The 21,689-nt window shown below is 36.4% G+C and overlaps 1 protein-coding gene across 1 annotated transcript in view; it reads right to left on the bottom strand.

The window, feature by feature from the left end:
- LOC149565026 (uncharacterized) overlaps positions 1-21,689 on the bottom strand; it is a 43,861-nt gene that overhangs the window by 16,411 nt on the left and 5,761 nt on the right. The window contains exon 2 of the mRNA XM_089818571.1: positions 16,408-16,537. Coding sequence (XP_089674697.1) covers positions 16,408-16,537 — 130 coding nt within the window. The remainder of the gene's footprint in view (positions 1-16,407; positions 16,538-21,689) is intronic.

Genomic DNA, 21,689 nt, shown 5'->3' with positions numbered 1-21,689 from the left:
ACAAATTAACTAATTTTGTTAATTTACTGACATTAATTTGGAACTTATACACAGGTAGTGGTCATTTTTTTTTCTAACCCTCCTTGTCTGGACATGGCTACATGTTGGCTAACAGTTTGTCCTCCTATTAGATTTTATAACCTAACTCTTTGATACCCAATGTTTTGGAGAGACAAAAGGATGTTTACCAAGAAATGCGTCAATGTATGTATTCTATCACTGCCTTCTGAATTATTAGGTACAGCTCCCTATGATTTGCAATGATATGCAATGAATATGTTTTTATGAGATCAAAAGTTTTGACATTATAAGCTCTTAATCTAAGAGCAGTAAAGGATAACTGAATTGTTTGTAGGCACAAACAATTCCAACGAGAAGGATTTGAATAACCTATCACACCCAATGGAATGATTGTAGTAGATTATCTTGAGATTTTTGACTCTTACTTCTATTCTAAATGCAAATTAACCATCTAAATGCAGAAGAGGAATGAAGAAGATATGCACATGAGGGCAAATGGAATTGCTTTCACTATCAGCCTTGAATGAAATGGAATCCAACCAATAACTAATAGATTCATACACATTCATCTTTCATTTCCCAATGAAACTATCTAACATGTTATAAAACTAACAAGAGAAGAAACAGAACCATATATGAAGAAAGTAAATGGAATCACTATACTACAAACATCAAAATGAAATGGAATTCATCTGATTATTCACAAAATCATACATGATTGTCTTTCAACTCTTAATGCAGAACTAATCTATGCACGGGCAACAAAACATGACAAGCAAATAGGTTAAAATGGAATTACAAACCAATTCACCATCAAGTTTGCCAACCCTTGTATTATCAAAAGAAATTGCATTTATAGTTTCTTGTCATCCCTCAGTTCTAGTGGAGCAACAATCACAAAATAGAAAGAAAATATGAATAATACATAAAAAATATCTAATCTTCAACATGGTATAGACGCGTGACATCATTCTCAGCAATATCCTCATCCCATGGCACCTCTAAGAACACCTGGAAACTATTCATCTTCATGCGGCTTCAGAAAACCCTGTTAAACTCTTTGTTTCCTTCATATTCTATTATTGGCGCCAAATCCATATAATTTGTATCACAACAATCACAACGATTTTGAATTTTGGCCGTTGATCTTAAAACAACGATCACGATTAAAACCCAATCATTTCCCTTTATGACTTTATCCGCGAGTCCACCTAGGTACACATGTTGAATCATCGTTATGTCGCTATAATTAACGTTCAGGCAACTTTCCATAGCGACATAACGATGAGCTTTGATCTCTTTTTGATCTGACAATGGTGATAAAAGATATTAACCATGGTTACCGGGAGACCCGTCTCCCCCCTAAAAGTCACGTCTCAGAGACCGAGACATGTCTCAGAGACTTTTCACATCTCCGGAGACCTCAAAAAAGGTTGGAGACTTCATGACAAAGTCTCCTAAAGTCTCCCCGTCTCCTAATCCAAAAAGTAAAGTCTCCCGGAAGTCTCCTGATAAAATATAAATGTAAAATATAATATTAAATAATTTTATATATTTTAGCCCTCATTTAAATGTTTTTAATGCAAAAATTAAGACCACCGATAATTTAAATGATTAAATCATTTAAAATATTTTATTTAATAAATTAATAACTTTAAAAACATTAGAAACACTTTTTAAAAATTATTTTTATTCTAAATTCCAAATGAACCAACAATAATTAGAAATATTTGAGAAATAATTAAAACCACTAAGAACAACCAAAAATATTTAAATTTTTAAATTAAAAATGTAGATATTTATGTTGTGATATTTCTATAGAAATTTATGTTTACAAATATCCGATTGAACTTCCAAGATATTTATATTATAATTTATTATATCTCCTACTATTTTGGATTCTATCACGAGGTGATACTCCTGAGTTGCAATCATTTGCAATAAGATTGTTGTCACAAGTGGCTAGTTCTTCAGCTTCTGAGAGGAATTGGAGCACTTATGGTTTTATTCATTCATTGAAGAGGAACCAATTGGGATCAAAGAAAGCAGAGAACTTGGTGTACATTCATAGCACACTCCGCCTTCTCTCTCATGTTGATCCTACATATATGGAAGGTCCCTCAGCGAAATGGGATCAAATTGCACATGATGGAGATGTTGCAGCCATGGTTGAAGAAGCGGTTGACCCAAATGGCCTTAATGATTTGCCCCCAGTTGTACTACCATCAGAGGAACCTGAGTTGGAGAGTGATGATTTTTTGGTGAGCATGATAGCTGAAGACCTTGAGATGGATGATCACAACCTTGTGGAGTAGATGATAGTACCATTGACATACTAATACTAGATATATTTCTGTTTTTTGTTTATTGTATAAAGTGTTCATTTTTGTTTGCATATCGGCAATTCAGCATCAAACTATACTATTTTGAATTTAAAATTTGAATATGTAATGATAATCTCAGCGATTATCAATCTGATATGATGGTGATCATATGCAATATTCAAAAAACAAATGTCTATGAGATACAATATTGTGATCATGTGAGTTTTGAAATCTTTGACTCTATGAATCTATTTTAATTTTTAATGTGACAACACTATTATTATTTACTTTAGTCTTTTAGTCTTATAATCCTACTATTTTCAAGTTTTGTATTTACTTTTAGAATTCGACTCTTTAAGTTTAAACTATTAAAAATTTAATTTAAAAAAAAAAAACAAATTGCGGTCTCCTATTTGAAAAATTGCCGTACCAGTACTGGAGACCTTGAAGTCTCCCCATCTCCCGATGACCTTGATATTAACTCTTGTTTGGTTTGCAATGCAGGTCCACCATTCAACTGTGTACGTCGTGGCAGACAGGTGGCACTATTTCATTGCCTAGAGGATCTGACGTTGACCTAGTTTTACCTCGTGGTTAGGTTCTAACTATACCTCATGGAATGTGATGGCCCCAGTGGGACACATGTTGTCCTGTCATTATGTCGCATAAATTAAAAGTCGAGCAACTTTCCATGGTGATATAACGAAAGTGTTAATTTCAAGTCAGATCTACGATGATGATTCTTTTGGCAATCTTACTCTCAATTGGGTCCCACAGATAGGTGTCAACTCATCGTTATGTCGCCATGATTATCAATCATGCAACTTTTTTAACGATATAGTGATGACCATCGATTGATCCGAAGATCAACGGTGAAAAGAATCTCTTCATAACCCTGACTCTGTCTCGTATAGAACCAATCAAATAAAGACACTTGTCACCTCATCTGACATCGTAGAAGCCGCAAAAGAAAATGACCCACAGGAACATGTGTCGATCTATCGTTATGTCGCTATGATTATCTTTTGTGCAACTCTCCATGGCGACATAATGACGACCGTGGATCTTTGTGAGATCTAACAGCTGAGGAGATGCATCATTGATTACTTATAATTTCATCTTAAAATGTCATTCGTCGATCTGATCTTCATCTGACGATCTAAATTTAATCCCTGAGCCATTTGACTTGTCAACTTAGCTACGTAAACGTGCAGATTAAATATAAGTCATCGATTGGATTGTAACAAGAGTCATACCACCTTTGACCTAGTTCTTCGCCATTTCTACATCTTTCACTGTTCACTCTGCATCGAATTCAACTGATATTGTTTCTGGTTTGTTCTCACAACCTGCATATCATCTTTTAAGCCTCAGTCCTCAATGTTCTCTATTGTCTTTTGTTATGAATATGAGTACAATCTTCCCTTTTGATGCAGGAGCATCTTGGTTGTAAAAGCAATCTTGCATCACCCCAAAAATATTTGTATTTCAGTCTTTTCTATTTTAATAAGGACTAGTAGACAAGGTGGTTACTATTTATGGGAACTTGCTACTTTTAGTAAGTTTGTCATATGAGCTCGGAATGTTCTCATTTTCTACAGGAAGGTTAATTTTAGAGTTGTAAGACTACAATAAAAATCTCATTGCTCAAGCATAAGTTTGAGAGACCTTATTGCAGATTTTCGGTGGAAAAATTTGCTGAAGAATCTATAGGCTCACCGTTGGAGGCCTTAGAGTGCCCAGATGAGGTTTGAAAACTTGACGGAAAAGGCTCAGATCAGGTCTGAAAATTCAATGGAAGGGCACTAGCATTGTTTAGACCCTATAGATCAAGAGCTGGCATTTTCGAAAAGTGGTTATAATAGCCAATCGGAGCAATGGTTTGTGAGTTATGGCCTTCGGAAGTTGGGCTACCGAAATTTCTAAAATAATTTGTCAAGAATGTATTTGGCCGACTCTATGTGTATTGTTAGGGTCTGTTGGCCCTAGGTATTAAGTTTGAGCATCTAGAACCTTCCCGAACGGCATAAAACTGCCTATTTAAGAAAGGCCCGAACATTATCTAGGATAGCTCTGGGTGATAGTTGGCAGCTTGTATTGCAGATTGTTGTAATGAAGACGCCCATGTAGGTTAGCATATTGTACTTATGAATTCTATAATTCCGCATTGCGGTGCAAATAAGAAGTCCATATTATGTTCTCACATTTTCCGTTATTTCTATGTTTTTGTTATGAGTTTATGGAATTAAGGAGAGCTCCCTGCATCAAGTGGTATCAACACTAGAGTTCTTGAGTGTGCAGACAGATCGTCGACTGCGAGGCAGTTCACACCAAGACCGTGGTTTGGGCTGAGTGTGTAGACAAATCAATGATTGTGAGGTAGTTTGCACTAGGGTTTCAGCGAAAGTGCGAAAAAGCCACCACGAAGAGAGCGTGGTAGAAGAGCTGTAGGCGTTACCCCTGAGGGTTTTCAAGCCCTCCAAAGACACATGCAAGCATTGGAAGAACAAATGCGTAGAAGAATGAAACTTCCCATAAGAGATGAAAGCGAGGATGAGGATGAAGTAGAAGAAAATGCCAAAGCAGAGGCAGTTTTAAATCCAGAGGAAGAGAAGCTTTTTAAGGCTATCTCCAAGATTGGAAAAAGACCTAAGTTTGAGGTTACCACATTTTCAAGAAATCTTAACCCAGAGGAGATGATCGATTGGATCAATGAACTAGAGGAGTACTTTGAGTATGAAGATATTGATGATCTTGATAGGGTCAAGTTCGTGAAGGCAAAACTAAAGGGACATGTGAAGATCTGGTGGCAGGAGGTTCAGTTAGAGTGAAATAGAAAGAGAAAGGACAAAATCACCAGATGGGATCGGATGAAAGATAAATTTAAGTGACAATTCATTACCTTGGATTATGAGCTTGATCTATTGAAGAAAATGCAAGGGTTGAAGCAAGCGGGAAACTCTGTTCAAGAGTATACCGAAGAGTTCTACCGAGTTCTCATTAGAATCGGCCATGCAAAAGCTGATATGGAGAAAGTCACCCGTTATCTTAATGGTTAAGGCCAAGCATTCGATATGAGCTAAGTCTAGTTCGAATGAGCAGTATTGAGGAGGCATACCAATTTGCCCTAAGAGTTGAGGAGAAACTAAGCAAGAAGTTTGACAATAAGAATAGTGGAAGAGGTCGTGGTGGAAAATTTGGTGGTCGTAATGATGATCAAAAGAACAAGGATGAGGCCGGAAGTAGCAATTAGAACCAGAGGGGAAACAATTTCAATAATTTCCATGATCAGAACAATAGAGATCAGAGAGGAAGAGGCAGAGGACAAGGATCTAGAAGAGGAGGTTTCCGTGGAAAATGTTTTCACTGCAGAGAAGGGCATAGAGCATTTGAATGTACTCAACGCCAAGGAAGGACAGATCGAAGAACAGAAGGTCAGGCGAGTGTTCCACATGTTGATGAAGATGCCAGATCCTCACATTCTGAAGATGTTGAAAGAGGAGAAGTCCTAGTTAACTAAAGAGTCTTGCTGAGTGGTGAGAATGAACCTAAACAAAGAAGGAGCTAGTTTTGCACAAGGTGCAGATGTGAAGATAAGTGTTGTGATGTGATCATTGATAGTGCAAGTACTGACAATCTAGTGTCAAAAACGATGGTCACCAAGTTGAAGCTGAAAAGGCAGAAACACCCACATCCATATTGTATTGCTTGGGTGCAAGATGACCATAAGGTCACGGTCAATGAGCAATGCTCAATGAAGTTCAAGATTGGAAGCTACTGGAATGAGGTACTATGTGATATCATACCTATGGACATATGTCATATGTTGTTGGGTAGGTTGTGGCAATTTGATAGGCATGTTGTACATGATGCGGAGCAAATACCTACACGAGTGAAACATAAGTTGAAGCCATTGAAGGATAAAGAAGAAAAAGTATGAAGTGCTGCCAGAATATGTTTTGTTGATAGAAAAGAGTTTCTTAAAGGTATGAAGCATGAGCAGATGTGTTTTGCTATAATTCCTAAAGATAGTAAAAAAGTAGAGGAGGTACCTATAGAAGTTGCAGATATTTTGAGAGAGTTTTCTGATATAGTATCAGATAATGTACCTGAAGGAATGCCCCCAGTGAGGAAGATCAATCACCAAATAGATTTGATTCCAGGAGCCAGTTTGCCAAACAAGGCAGCGCACAAAATGACACCAGCAAAAAGTGAAGAGTTGAACACGCAAATTCATGAGTTAATGCAAAAGGGGTTGATTCAAGAGAGTCTGAGTCCATGTGTTGTACCAGTAGTATTAGCACCAAAGAAGAATGGAGAATGGAGGATGTGCACAGATTCTTGCACTATCAACAAGATCACAATAAAGTATAGATTTCCATTGCCAAGGATGGATGATATTATGGACTGTTTAAGTGGAGCTAAGTATTTCACAAAGATAGATTTGAAGAGTGGGTACCATCAGATTCGTATCAAAGAAGGTGATGAGTGAAAGATTGCTTTCAAGAGAAGGGAAGGACTATATGAGTGGTTAGTCATGCCTTTTGGGCTTACCGATGCACCAAGCACTTGCATGAGGCTCATGAATGAGGTACTGAAGGAGTTTTTGGGTAAGTTTGTCATTGTTTACCTAGATGATATATTGATCTTTAGTAAGACATTAAAGGAGCATTTGATTCATATTCGCAAGGTGTTTGATAAGTTGAGGGAAGAAAAGTTGCTGATAAACCTGAAGAAGTGTAGTTTTGTAAAGAAAGAGTTGGTGTACCTGGGATTTGTAGTCTCAGGAGAAGCTCTAAAAATGGACCCACAAAAAGTGAAAGCTATCCTTGAATGGCCTACTCCAAGGAGTGCGACAGAGGTAAGATCTTTTCATGGACTGGCTACATTTTATAGAAAGTTCATTTGAAGTTTTAGCAGTATTTGTGGACCCTCGACTGAAACAATGAGATGGGATAGGAAAGAGTTTAAGTGGACTGTAGGAGCAAATAAGAGTTTTAATTTGTTGAAACAGAAAGTTACTGAGCAACTTGTTTTAGCACTTCCTGATTTTAACAAGGTGTTTCAAGTAGACTCTGATGCTAGTGGAACTGCAATAGGAGTTGTTTTGAGCCAAGAAGGTAGACCTGTTGCTTATTTCAATGAGAAGTTGAATGATGCAAAAAGAAAATATTTTGTTTATGATCAGGAATTTTATGCTATAGTTCAAGCATTGAAGAAGTGGAGACACTATCTTCTTCCTAAGAAGTTTGTTTTGTATACTGATCATCAAGCTTTGCAATATTTGAATAGTCAAGAAAAATTGAACCAAAGGCATTTAAAGTCGGCTGAGTTTTTGCAAAGTTATACATTTGTTTTGAAACACAGGAGTGGGAAGTCTAACAAAGTTGCAGATGCTCTTGGTAGGAGACAACTTTTTCTGACAGAAATGAAGGTAGAGGTGGTTTGGTTCAAGGAACTCAGCACATTGTATCCAGATAATCCTAGTTTTGGTGAAGCGTGGAAGGCTTGTACAGAACCTGTTACACTTAACAAGACAAAATGGTTGGATTTCATAATCCAGGATAATATGTTGTTCAAAGGAAGCCAGTTGTGCATTCCCAAAAGTTCAATGAGAGAGAATCTCATCAAGGAGAAGCATAGTGGAGGATTGGCTGGACATTTTTTGGCAGAGATAAAACCATAGCTTTGGTTGCTGAAAACTATTACTAGCCACAGTTGCAGCAAGATGTGATGAAATTTGTACAAAGTTGCAGAGTATGTCAGATGGCAAAAGGAGTGAAGCAAAATACAGGGTTATATCAGCCATTACCTGTACCAGAGAAGCCGTGGGAGGATATTAGCATGGATTTTGTTCTTGGATTACCAAGGACACAATGCAGTTAGGTTTCTATTTTTGTGGTGGTTGACAAGTTTTCAAAGATGGCACATTTTATTCTTTGCAAGAAGACTAGTGATCTTCTTCATGTAGCAGAGTTGTTTTTCAAAGAAGTGGTGAGATTACATGGTTTGCCAAAGAGTATAGTTTCAAATTAAGATGCCAAACTTGTTGGGTATTTCTGGCGTACATTATGGAAGAAGTTAAAAACAAATTTGAAGTTCAGTTCATCACATCATCTACTGAGTGATGGAGAGACAGAAGTTGTGAATCATAGTTTGGGAAACTTGCTGAGATGCTTGGTTGGAGATAAACCAAAAGGATGGGATATGATTTTACCACAAGCAGAATTTGCATATAATAATTTTGTCAATAGGAGTATTGGTAAATCACCATTCCAGATTGTATATGGGAGTAGTCCTAGAAATGCTTCTGAACTGAGGCAGTTGGATAAAGGAGAGATAAGTAGTGCTGAAGCAGAAGATTTTGTTGAACATTTGAAGAACGTCCATGAGGAGGTGAGGAAGCACATCATAAAGATGAATACATAGTTTAAGGCTAAGACAGATGTGAAAAGGAGATATAAGGAATTTCAGATTGGAGATGAAGTCATGGCTCATTTGAGAAAGGAGCGTTTTCCAGTGGGTACATATAATAAGTTGAAGATGAAGAAGTTTGGACCGTGCAAGATAGTGAAGAGGCATGATTCTGGAAATGCGTATGAAGTGGAGTTGCCTACTGAATTGAATATTTCACCAATTTTTAATATTTTAAATTTGACAAAGTATTATGAAGGAGGTGATGGAGATGTAGTTGCAAAAGCGCAGTGGAGCATTCCAGCAGCTAGTTTGGCTACAAAGGAGATTGAGGAGATACTAGACAGTCGTGTTGGAAAAAGTGCCAGAAACAGAACTTATGACGAATATCTGGTCAAATGGAAAGGGAGACCAATTGAGGATTCCTCATGGCTAGCAAAGGAGGAGGTTAATCGTCTTGGTTTTCCTCTGAAAACCTGAGACGTGACGGGATCACTTCTCAAATTACCCCAATGTCTGATGCAGAGCATCCTAGGTGTAAGAGCAATCTTGCATCACCCCAAAAATATTTGTATTTCAGTCTTTTCTATTTTAATAAGGACTAGTAGATAGGGTGGTTACTATTTATGGTAACTTGCTATTTTTAGTAAGTTTATCATATGAGCTCGGAATGTTCTCATTTTCTATAGGAAGGTTTATTTTAGAGTTGTAAGCCTACCATAAAAATCTCATTGCTCAAGCATAAGTATCGAAGAAGTTATTGCAGATTTTCAGTGGAAAATTTTGTGGAAAAATCTTCAAGCTCACCGTTGGAGGCCTTAGAGTGCCCGGATGAGGTCTGAAAACTCGATGGAAGGCCGCTAGCGTTGTTCCAAGCCCATAGATTAGTAGCTAGCATTTTCGAAAAGTGGTTATAATAGCCAATCAAACCAACGGTTCGTAAGTTGGCTTTCGAGAGTTAGGCTACTGAAATTTCTAAAATAATTTGTCAAAGATGTATTTGGCCGACTCTGTGTATTTTTAGGATTTGTCGGCCCTAGGTATTAAGTTTGAGCATCTAGAACCTTCTCAAGCAGCATAAAATTGCGTATTTAAGAAAGGCCCAAACATTGTCTAGGACAACTCTGGGTGATAGTTGGCAGCTTGTCTTGCAGATTGTTGTAATGAAGGCGCCCAAGTCGATTAGCATATTGTACTTATGAATTCTGTAATTCCGCATTTGTGGTGCAAATAAGAAGTCCATATTTTGTTCTCGCATTTTCTGTTATTTCTATGTTTTTGTTACGAGTTTATGGTATTAAGGGGAGCTCCCTGCATCACCTTTGAATGCATCCTCTCTTCACCATGAACACTTGATTAAAGTATTAGGGTTTCAGAACAAACTTCCTTCTCTTCTTAGGAAATGCATAAACTTACCCTCCGTTATCACCTAATATGAACAAAGGCATTTGATTGCTTTAAAAATGCCGACCTAGGTGTACACAAAGGAATGGATGAGAAGAGAAGTCCCTTAAAGACAATCTAGACACAAACATACATCACATCAACTTAACCCTAACCCTAGAAGTTTAAGAATAGGGGACTAAAATCATAACAACACTACAGTATACCAATAATCTCTAGTAGGTCGCTAGAGATTGAATATATCATTAGAGATTATCCTTTTAGCTATCTAAACCCTCCCAAAGTAGTAGATCGTTGACCAAATGCATCTTCGTATCAATGAATTGTTATCCATTAGTTTGTGGGCTAACTAAAATTCTTTCATCCTCAGATCATTGATCTCCTTAATACAAATCAACTTGTATGTATGGAATTTGTCTCCTTGTTGTCTTTACCAATGTACCATTTCATAACTTGACAAATCTTTGAATATTTCATTATTGGTTAAGGACTATAATTGTTGATGTTTAGTTGGCAGCACTTATCTAATGTTTATGCATAGACATTTCGTTAAGTTGCGGCTTTTATTCACAATAATACAAGTCTATTCCTTTGGATTTGGAGCTCAATTTTGGTGTGAAGATTCTATTTGACGTAGATTTCATTGTTGAGATTCTAATAATGAATATAACTTTTCCTTTCATACCATGATAGCTCTATTATCTGACATGGTTCTTCTTTGAACTTCATGTCTAATTCAAGCTAATACCTTTGTTGTGAGACCTCCTTAAATGGATCCTTGTTTAAGGTGTGAAGATTGTTGAGTTATATTGGTTACTTTGTTTTGCTATGTATGGCTTGATTGTTGTTTATGCATATGATTCATCCTTGTTTGCATATATGTTCTACTACCATTTTCATGATCAAATCACTACCAAGAATATTCAAAACAGTGTTGCTCTGTCCACCAAGTCTCTTCTTATCAAATTGTGTATCACAATATTTAATGAATACAACTGGTCACCATCTATGGAAAGCAATTCGATGTAGATTGTTGTCTTCAACATAGACTGTCAACTCCAATGAAGACTGCGGACTGTTATATATCTAATTACTCTCATATTTTGCCCCCATTTAGAGTTATCAATTGCCATATGGTGATTTGAGAAATGTCAATTATAAATTTGGATGAGAAACTACCATAAACTGTTCAACGGCATTAGTACTCCCACAGCAACATACATGATGCATCTCTGGATCTGATATTAACCATCCTAGTAATTAGATTCATTCCTCCCAAAATTCATACACAATCATATAATCTGATGAATGTATCTTCATCAAGTCAATACTCTATTTCTCTGCTAATGGGGAAAAGAAATTCCAATCCTTCGATAGCTATAATCTTTTTCATATTTCCTGGGTGTCATACATAATCCTTCTCCATGTTGTCTAGGTTGATCGCCGTTGTTGATTAGGATGTTTATTCAAGTTCACAGGCTGGTAAGAACATGCTCTGATACCACTGCAATGTCCCTGCTCTCTATCTCAGTTTGATAAGAGAAAATCCAATAAGAAATGATAATAATTCTTTGATGATGTTCAAAGAAAAAAATTTGATATGCCTGTCCATGACTGATTGCCTCCAAAATGGACATGTCTCTTCTTTAATTATACCTCCTCAACATTAAAAATATGTAATATTCCTTTTATTTTTTCATTTATTCTTTTATTTATTGTATATTTAGCTTTCCAATATTGTTGATGTTTGGTACCTTCAGTCGGATAAACCTATGAATATATATAATTATATATGAGATATAATTTATATATATGTGTTCATTAGATTTTAGATATATGTTTATTATTATATGAGAGAAATTATTATAATAATGATATATATATACACCCACACACAGACACACATATAGCAATAATTAAATTTGTTACTATATTAATTATCTAATTAACAAATAGACATGTCCCTTCATTGGACATGTCTCGTCATGGCTTATGCTCATTACAAATAGAAGATGTTGCTACATTTGGAAAACACATACCAAATAGACAGTGTTTAATACATTTGCAGTTAATCCTAAAAAATAACATAGTATTCGAGCCAAGCTGCAAATAAAGACTGCAAAGACCAATATTCACGCAAGGATCATTATATATGAGGTTCAGGGAACAACCAACACAAATAACTTCAGATTGAGCGTCTGCGTTTTGTATGCTTGAGAGTAAATGAAAACTAGCAGGTAGGTGAAACCAGGCCAGCCAAGAGTCAGCATACAGAGTGTGTCAATGCACAGTTATGTGAGGGGGGGACGAGTCCACAATTACGTAGCAGGTTGTGGGTTCACAATCTGCGAACCACAAAAGACAGATACACCCCCAAATCATCAAGCACATATCAAACCAAGTTATAGCAGGTGGGGCCAGACTTTGCAATGGAGTATAGACGCCAGGAAAAGCATCGAATCAGATGGAAGAAATAATAAATCAAAGGTAAAGCAAAAGAAAGGCTGAACTGTTTTTGGGCCACCCCATTTACTGCACAGGAGAAAGTCTACATAATTCAAAGAGTATATAAAAGAAACACCACATACATGAAATAAGAGGGAAAATATGTTGATTGTTCATCGTCATTAAAGTAGTGAAACATAGCTATCACCTGCCAATATGGAGGTGCCTTCGAAGGTGCAACTAGGGCAGAAGTCAGACCTTTCATCCCAGCCCCTGTGCATGATTTGACCCAAGCCTCAAGCATTCATAGTAAATTGCAAATCAGATCTAACAATGCCATCAATAGCGTTGGTGCAAGTCGAGTGAGACAACATTCAAGCTTCCATTCACAGAAGACTCTGCACAAAAGATGAGAAACACATTACCGCTGACTGGTGACGTGGATGCCACGAGGGTATAAAACATTTCTAAGTGCAAAGTTAGGAAGAAGAGTATATAAGCATAAGAGTGCTGACGAGCAGGAGTTTTGAGAAAAACAAGTGAAAGGGACTCTATTATCCAAAATATACGAAAAGAAAGAAAAATTATATTTAAAGGGATGCCTACGTGGATTAGGCGGTGGAGGTGCTAGTAAAGTACAACCCTCTATGAATCGTGTGCATAGGGATTAAAGAAGGTAAGTATAAATTTGTCCATTCCATAATGAATATAAGCCAATATTAATTGGGGGAAACTTGCCACCCTAGATTATTATATGTAATATTAATAAAGCAATAATATGTGAAAACATGGTTAAAGATATATACATAGCAGATGGAGTGTGCACATACTATATATATTCAAAGTATATATTTTAATTACATATTTATCTATATTGTATTGGAATGATCTTTATTCTTGAGTATTATTGTAATCTCTCTTATTTCTATTTCCAATATATACTATAAGAGCTACGTGCCTTGATCTTTTTATCTGAGAATGTTATTGCAAGAAAAGGGATTAATGTGAGGTTCAGAGGGAGTCTGCCACATCCGTCTGAAGGAGCTAATAAAGGATATGTTTTAATTGATATTTGAAGATCTTGATCATATCAAAATCATAAAAAATTTTGACTTCATGTAAACTTTTGGTATCATGCCTGTGACTACATGATTTAATGGGCCTATCCCTTGTGTACATCATGAGAAACTGGTGACTTCCAAATGATCATCACTTGTATTTGCGAAAATTATTGGAAGGTGACGATCTTACAATAACTTAAGTCATGATATACATTTTATGTAAATGTTGAAACAAATCATGATGGATTATATCTTGTAAATCAACAACTAAGTGTTAGATGTCATCCACTTGACGATGTATGAGTTATTTGTATAGATTTATAATAGGTATTTGGTGAATATCATGTGTTGATATTCTAATAAACCAATACTCATGATATCAAATGTGATATCAAAATGGCGGATACCTTCTGATCGACGTTATCCTTAAAATTTGTCATTTCTAATTAAATCAATGGTGTAATATTTGTCTTGTGTTTATCCTCCCTAGCTAAGAGGGAGTGTTGATGTTTGGTAGCTTCAGTCGAATAAACCTATGAATATCTATAATTATATATGAGATATAATTTACAACGTGTGTTCATTATATTTGGGACATAAGTTTATTATTATATCGGCTCAAGCAATTTTTCGCCACAAATCGCCAATTCATGTGATTCATGGAAAAATCGCCTGAATTGGCTCCATGAATCGACCATGTGGCAGGCCATAAAATGGACTTAATTTTTTAATAAAACACATTTTTTTGGTTTTCTTTTTGGCCTTTCCTCTTTGTTTTAACCCTGAAAGGTCATCTAATTGTTAAGCATGAGTAGAAAAAAGGAAAAGTGAGAGAGAAGAAGAAAAAAGAAAAACCATAGGCTTCCAACCAGCAAGAAGGAAGAGCACCAAAGAGATCAGAAGTCCATTTGGGGAGGCCATAAATTGAATTGGGATCTTATGGATCTTCATCTTACATACATGATTTGATGTCTTATGGATCTTCATCTTACATACATTCTATGATTTGAATCATTATGATCACATGATTTCTATTTACTTCAACTAGCCTACAATTTACATTTTACATGTAACATAGTTACGTATGTGATGGATTTATCATTTATTTTCCATGTTTATGCAAGTTAAGTTTTACCTTCTATTTAAAGGGTGCATGAAATAAGTTTTAAATTGTTAAAATCTCTAAATTTAAAAGGTTTTTTTTAATTTGCCAATTCCGATTCTTGTTACTTACAATTAAATTTGTTATTATATTAATTATCTAATTAATGAATAGACATGTCTCATGGATGTCTCTTCATGGCTTATGCTCATTACAAATGCAATAGGTTGTTGCATTTGGAAAACACATACCAAATAGGTAGTGCTTAGTACATTAGCAGCAATCCTGAAAAAAAACAAATATTATATTCCTATTTTAATAATATATTATAGATTACTTTATGTTTAGTAATTTAAAAATATATTATTAATATTATATTATTCACCCTTATTATGTTAATATTATAATATATTAATAATATATCATTAAATATTGTTATATCATTATTTTAATATTGAATAGGGGATTATATTATGCTATTATTTTACTATTTCTTTATTATTATATTGGATTATCATTCTATTATGACTTAGTTACCATATTCGTGCCGTAGAGGCTAGACTTAGATTCAGATCCGATCCGGATCTATGGCTGGATTCGTCTGAATTTTTTGAAAAAAAAAATTCTGAGTTTTTTTTTTTCAATTTTCGATTATTTTCTTATAATCATTATGGATTTGATCCATAGATTCATATTGTGAAATGATTTAGAATCATAGATTCATACTATGAAATGATTTAGAATCGTAGATTCATACTTTGAAATGATTTAGTTTTAGAATTATGTATATTTCTCTCATTTTTTAGTATATATAATGTGTGTGTGTGTGTATATATACACGAATCATAATTGGGAAAAAAAATCACGAATCCACAGATCCGATTCACGTGTCCGAATCGGATTCATTTCACGAATCGGTAACTAAAATTATTGATTATATTATTTATCTTTATATTTAAATATTATTATTATAATGTAACATATTATATGATGTTATAATATGATTAATATATTCTATTATAATTATATTATTCTTATTCGCTAATTATTATTTTATATTTCAATTGTATGATTTAATTTGTATTTCTTATTAAATCTTGTTTTGACAGGGATATCACAATTAAATAATATTAAATTATATAACTATTATTATATTTATAATTATATGAAAGGTGGTGTCCCTTGGTTAGGGGGACACCACCATCATATATGTAGGAAGATTGAGTCTTGCCTTAACTGTGAGATTGAAAAATATATACACACTAAATGTTTAACACCTCTGACTGTACTAAACAAGCAACACCATTCCTGCTCCACCAAAAATGAAACCTCAAAATAAAGCAGTCTGTTTTATACTATTATTATTTATACAGTATGTGCCTAAAGTAGTCTATTACAAAGGGAAGTCTTATTGTGTTTGTTTTGCTATGTCTGACCAAGTGGCAATTTGAACTTTGAAGTAAATACACTGCTTATTTTCTTCATTACTTTTCTTGCCATTTTTTGTTTGTTTTGCTTTGATATCTAGCATCCTCCACGAGTTGGTTGTCCCTGCATGAAGCTTTAGAAATCATAACAAAAATTAAATTGACATTATCAAGGAATATACTGGCATCATCAAGTACTATGTTATTACCTTTTCTAATTCCTGTGCACGCATCCTCTCCTCTATACAGAAGAGGTATGTCAACCTTGAGCATAGCATCTGAAGGGGCTCTAATAAACGTGACATTAACAATCTCATCAGTTGCTCTATTAATGTGAACCTGCACAATCATAATGTATGTGTTTATTAGCTACACTCGATAAAAACAAAGATGAAACATAGATGCTAAATGTTTGAACAGATTTTTTTCAAGTTTTACATGTTTTACATAATCTGTAATTGCTTGCAGATTCCTCTATAAGAAAGAGAGAGTGAATTACACCAAAAAAATGCATTTACTAATCAGCAAAGTAACATGGAAACCCATACCCAACATAAGCTAAAATGGGTGTGTTGTGAGGTTTTCACACATCGCCCCAAAATCTTGGGGACCCCCTTTTTAATCGCCTTTAGGGCCAGTGGAGAAGGTTAGATGTATTTTTCACCCGGTTTCAACTTGATTTTCCAGAGCTATCAGTTCTATCCTTAGGCCGAATAAGTTCAAAATTGATTTCAACTTGGCAGGATAAGATTGTGAATTTTGTACTTAGACGATTTCTTTTGAAAATTTGGATTTAATTGTAAATTTGAATGATTTTCAAATAAGGAAATTTTTCGTTAGACTTAGGTTCTTGGAAAATCTTTTTTTTTTTTTTTTGGTGAAATAGAATTTAATTTTGTAAGATGAAGTTAAATTGCAAAATCGATTTTTACTCTAGAGGCAATTTTATTTTTTGTCATAAAATTTTAATTATTTAGCAAAATCGATTTAGAGGAAAATTGCAAAAATTGGCTTAAATAGATTAAATTTGCCTTGAAAGCTTTTGGTATTTAATGAAATTGGTAAATTAATATTAAGAAATGGCTTTTGGTTAGCCAAAATTCAACTTCAAGGATGTATTAATTAGCAAACCCTCATTAAATAGAAATTTTTAGCATCCCCAAGGCACCATTCAATTTCGTTTTGCAATTTGTGGTTAATTAGTAAATTAAAAGTGCAGTTTTCATTTTAGAAAATTAAAATTTTGGCAAAGTATTTAAAGTGGGCCACTAACTTAGCTTTAATTTTGGTTTTTTTTCCTCTATAGGACCAAGTCGGCCAGCCTGGGAGGAAGGTGAAAGCTGCTATAAAGGGAGTCCCCTCCCATTTCATTTTCATCAATTCATTTGCTCCTCATGCTTGGGCGAATTTGAAGCAAGGGCAGATTTCCAGACTTGGGCGAAATTGGTGGAAGGCAGTTTTTTGGTGATTTTTGGGCAATTTCTCCATTGCCATTGTTGGGCGATTTGTCTAAGGGCCAGATTTTTTGCGTTTTTGGGGGTTTTTGTTCCACTTTGTGGGCTGTGATTTGTGCCCTAGGTGGCAGATTTTACAGATTTTGCTCCTTTGCTTGGGCGAATTTTGTGGAAGGGCAGATTTTTTTTCATGCTTAGCCGAATTTTGTGGGAGCCGAATTTTGTGGGGGTCGAAATTTGTGGAAGACAAAATTCTGATTTTCTAGAGGGGCTACAATTTTTTATATCAGATTTGGGCAATTTTGTTGGGAGAAGAGATACATATGAAAGTTTGATTTTTGCATAGAAGGCAAGTGTTGGATAAGCTTAGAGGCTTTGTTTTCTAATTTGCAAAGGGATTTGTAATTCTTTGATGTCATATCCCGGGTTCCGAAAAGTTGCTGTAAGATTATTAGTTAAGGTGAAAGTCATCATCTAGAGTTGCAAGGAGTGCTTAAGCTGACATCCATTCTTTCGCTCTTTTCTAAGAATTGCACTACTTGGTTCTTCTTGCCTTTTGGTCCACCACTCTACCATCCCGTAATAGGGCGACGAGCATGGAGGATGATAGTGCAAGTAAGAATCCCAAGCGGCCAAACGCTAAGAAAGACAAAGAGGATATGACGCCCAAAACTTCCTCCTCCTCGAAAATGAAGAAAATAACCGATACTAATATCGCTACAGTGGACATGATACGGATGAGGGACAAACTAAAGGAAAGACAATCCCCCTTGGCAAAGAGGATATACAAGAGCGGAATTGTACATGCAGCAGCTTTTCCTCCTACTTTGCCTTGTCCGGAATTGATTATGGAGTGTGCATCCAAATTTGATCTAGACAGTAAATCCATCATTTTTGGCGAAGGGAAGAGAGTGTTGGCCAACATTGGCGAACGAGCAATTGAAGAGACATTTAATATTCCTCAGAGCAAGGGCATGACAGTTGTAATGGTGGATCAGGCGGCCAAATCATTTCAAGGTAACCAAGAGGCCTACTTCTCACATCTAAAGCGGAATTGGATACACGAAGGAAGGAAAGGAGTTAACAAATCAACAAGGCTTACAGTGGCAGATTTCAAGCCGGAATATGGCGATCTCATTGTTCTTCTCAGCCGGATCATGGGCCTAGCTCAAGCTATGCAATTCGAAAACTGGATGCACTTCTTCATTGATGAAATTGAAAAGGGAAAAGGAAAATTTGATTGGGCTAGGATCATAAGTGAAAATTTAGAGTTGCAACTTAGAACAGTTCAAAACCAAAGGCAATTCTACATGGGATCCTATCTGTTTTACTTAATTGCTAGATTGTATGAGAGTCCGGGACTTAGGGCCTTAGGAGAGATTGGTAATGGGCTGGGGCAATATTTGGTGCACGAATGCTATCCGCAGCTTCATTTGCACAATAACAAGGATTACAAGATGTTTTGCGATGCATTCGCCATGAAGACAGTAAGGGTATTACAAGGGGCGCCTGCTAAGAGACTTTCATTGGAAGCAGAAGCAAGGATTAAGAAGTTTGGGAGTTGGTTCATCCAATTCCCGCAATTCACATACATTAGAGTGGCAGGAAGTACAGTTTGTCCCAAGAGGCTTCCAAGATACCCGCCCGACAAGGTAGTTTTGATGGAATTGGCTAGGCAGCTTGAGCACTATGATAGAGTAATGAGGAATGAGGGGAAAACAGGCGTTTCCTTCTCAATTATAATTGGCAATGATAGTTGCCCAAATCGGGCCACCTTTGAGGCTGCGGAAAAGGAATTGGAGTGGTATCATCTAGGATGGTACAGAGCAAGGCAAGGATTCGACCCTGTTGGTCTTATCAAGGCATCTCATGGAAGCGAATTTAAGCATGTTCCCACTATAGAGGACTTTTGGGCCAATGCAAAGGATGATTTTCACGTGAGAAAGCTAGCTTTCTCGAGATTGTCGGTGAACATGATGAGAGATATCAGATGGAGAGGCCTTGATATTCCCGATCAATTGGAGGATGATCGTAGTGTGTTGAGAGAAGACTATGAGACAGTAGTTGGAACAGAGTTGAATCCAGTGGATTGGGACGATCATCAGGATCCTTCCTTGGAGGCAGTCACAAGGACAGTAGATTTGCATACGGAGTCGTGGTATAATGCCAAGTTGAGAAAGCTACAAAGACAAAAGGTTCTCCTTACTTATGAGATGATGAAACCGAAGGAAGGTCTAGTAGAATCAATCGGACAGAAGGGTGAAGGAAGTGGCCGGCAATCGAAGGCAATTAGAAATAGCAAGAAGAGGGCTTTGGAGGTAGAGAAAAGCCAAGAACGTTCGGAACCTCTAGCCAAGAGACAACGGGCAGCGCCGTCAAGGGAGAGTATAACTAAGGCTAGAAGCCAAGAGGTCAATTCGAGTGATAAAGGGGCCGCAGTGGAGGTGAGCTCTGAGAGGAGGATGTCGGTGAGACAGGATTTGGATCGAGATTGGATGAGTTAGGAAAGGCTACCGTCAAAAGGAAACATCTGAACACCCTTTCCTCACTCAATGCTTTTATTGGGTTTGCAAAGGAATATGAGAAGGATCACGAAAGGATACTACAAGCAGCAAACAGCGTGGCAAAGTCAGCAGAACTCCGAGCGAAGCACACACCTTGTCCTCCTATGGAAGAAGTTAACGAAAGGCTAGCTAAGTTCATTGCCTTAGCTAAAAGAACAAAAGAAAAAGGAAGAATTATATTAGAAGATCATCTTATGTAAGCCCAAGTGGCAACTTTCTCTTTCTTCTAGAATAGGACAAGTGTTTGTTTCTGATTGGCCACCATTTTGGTGCCTTCTCATTGGTTGCCACTTTTGCACTTTTTTCATTGGTCCATTGATGAGGTGGCATCTTCTCATTGGCCGATGGGGTGGCAACCCTAATTAGGGTTTTTGGATCCAATCTGGATCGTCGATCTTGTTTTGATCTCTACCGTCCATTGTATTTTGGACCTCTATATAAGGCCATTGGCTCTCATTTGTAAAAGGGGGGGGTTGGAGAAATTGTTGCGAAAATAATACCAAAGTGCTCTCTTTTTCATTGCATGTTGACTAAGAACATTGGGTGTTATTGCATGTTTTCTACTTCCACATAGTTAAATTTTCTTTTCAAGTTGAAGCAATTTCATTTCAAGTTGTTAGAGTAAGAGTAAAATAAAATGGATTGTTGCATGGTAGCTTTGGTAGATGTTTGATAGGGGTCAACACTAGGCCACTAGCATCCTAGCGGCTGGTTGGGAGGCTTTGTGTGGTGATCTAGTTTACTTTCCTTTGAAGCGTTGCATCTATGGAGGTAGGGCCGCTGGTTAGCCTTCATTAGATTCGATCCCCGTCCATCTGCTAACCTTCCATTCTTAGGAGTAGGAGTAGTTGAGCAGCCAAATTTCATGCTTAGAAGAGGTTAGTTAGAGAAGTCAACCAAAACATCGGCATTCTCACCTTCTATCGCCATTCACCCTACATTGCCATCATCGCGCCATCAACATCATCTAGCATTCACACCGAACCACCATCTCCATTTTCTCACCAAGATCCAAATTTTTCTCAAACAAGAAAACGTAAGGCCGCCTATGTGATTACCAGCAAATCACATTGATAAAACTGAGCGAGTATCCAACGGTGTAAGGAACATTGGAGTTATACTCATGTCCCATGAGAGATAACTTTTCAAGAGAGGAATTGTGTATTTGATATTCTGTATCAAGCATCCAATTACTAATATGTTATGTAGTGACACAAAACTCGCATCAACAGGGTGGAATCTGAAACTTTTGCCCAAGAGAATGCAAGTCTAGTGATAAAAAGACATATGTAAGCCAGATAAAGAGATTATGTTAAAATCTACAGATGAAAAGGCGGACTCGACAGCAAAGCTGAGTAAACATAATTAGGAATTATATGTAAAAGAGCACAAGGAATCTTCTAAATGCCATTAAATCCACAGAAGACAGCACTGCCTGTGTAGGAACTCAAGTAGTTTATCTCTTTCCTTGCA

This window comes from Cupressus sempervirens, chromosome 3 (assembly GCF_028749045.1).
Source record: "Cupressus sempervirens isolate cs-2001-9-10 chromosome 3, ASM2874904v1, whole genome shotgun sequence".
Taxonomy (NCBI): Eukaryota; Viridiplantae; Streptophyta; class Pinopsida; order Cupressales; family Cupressaceae; genus Cupressus; species Cupressus sempervirens.
The sequence above is the reverse complement of the archived record's forward strand: the minus strand, read 5'-3'. Positions and strand labels throughout refer to the sequence as shown.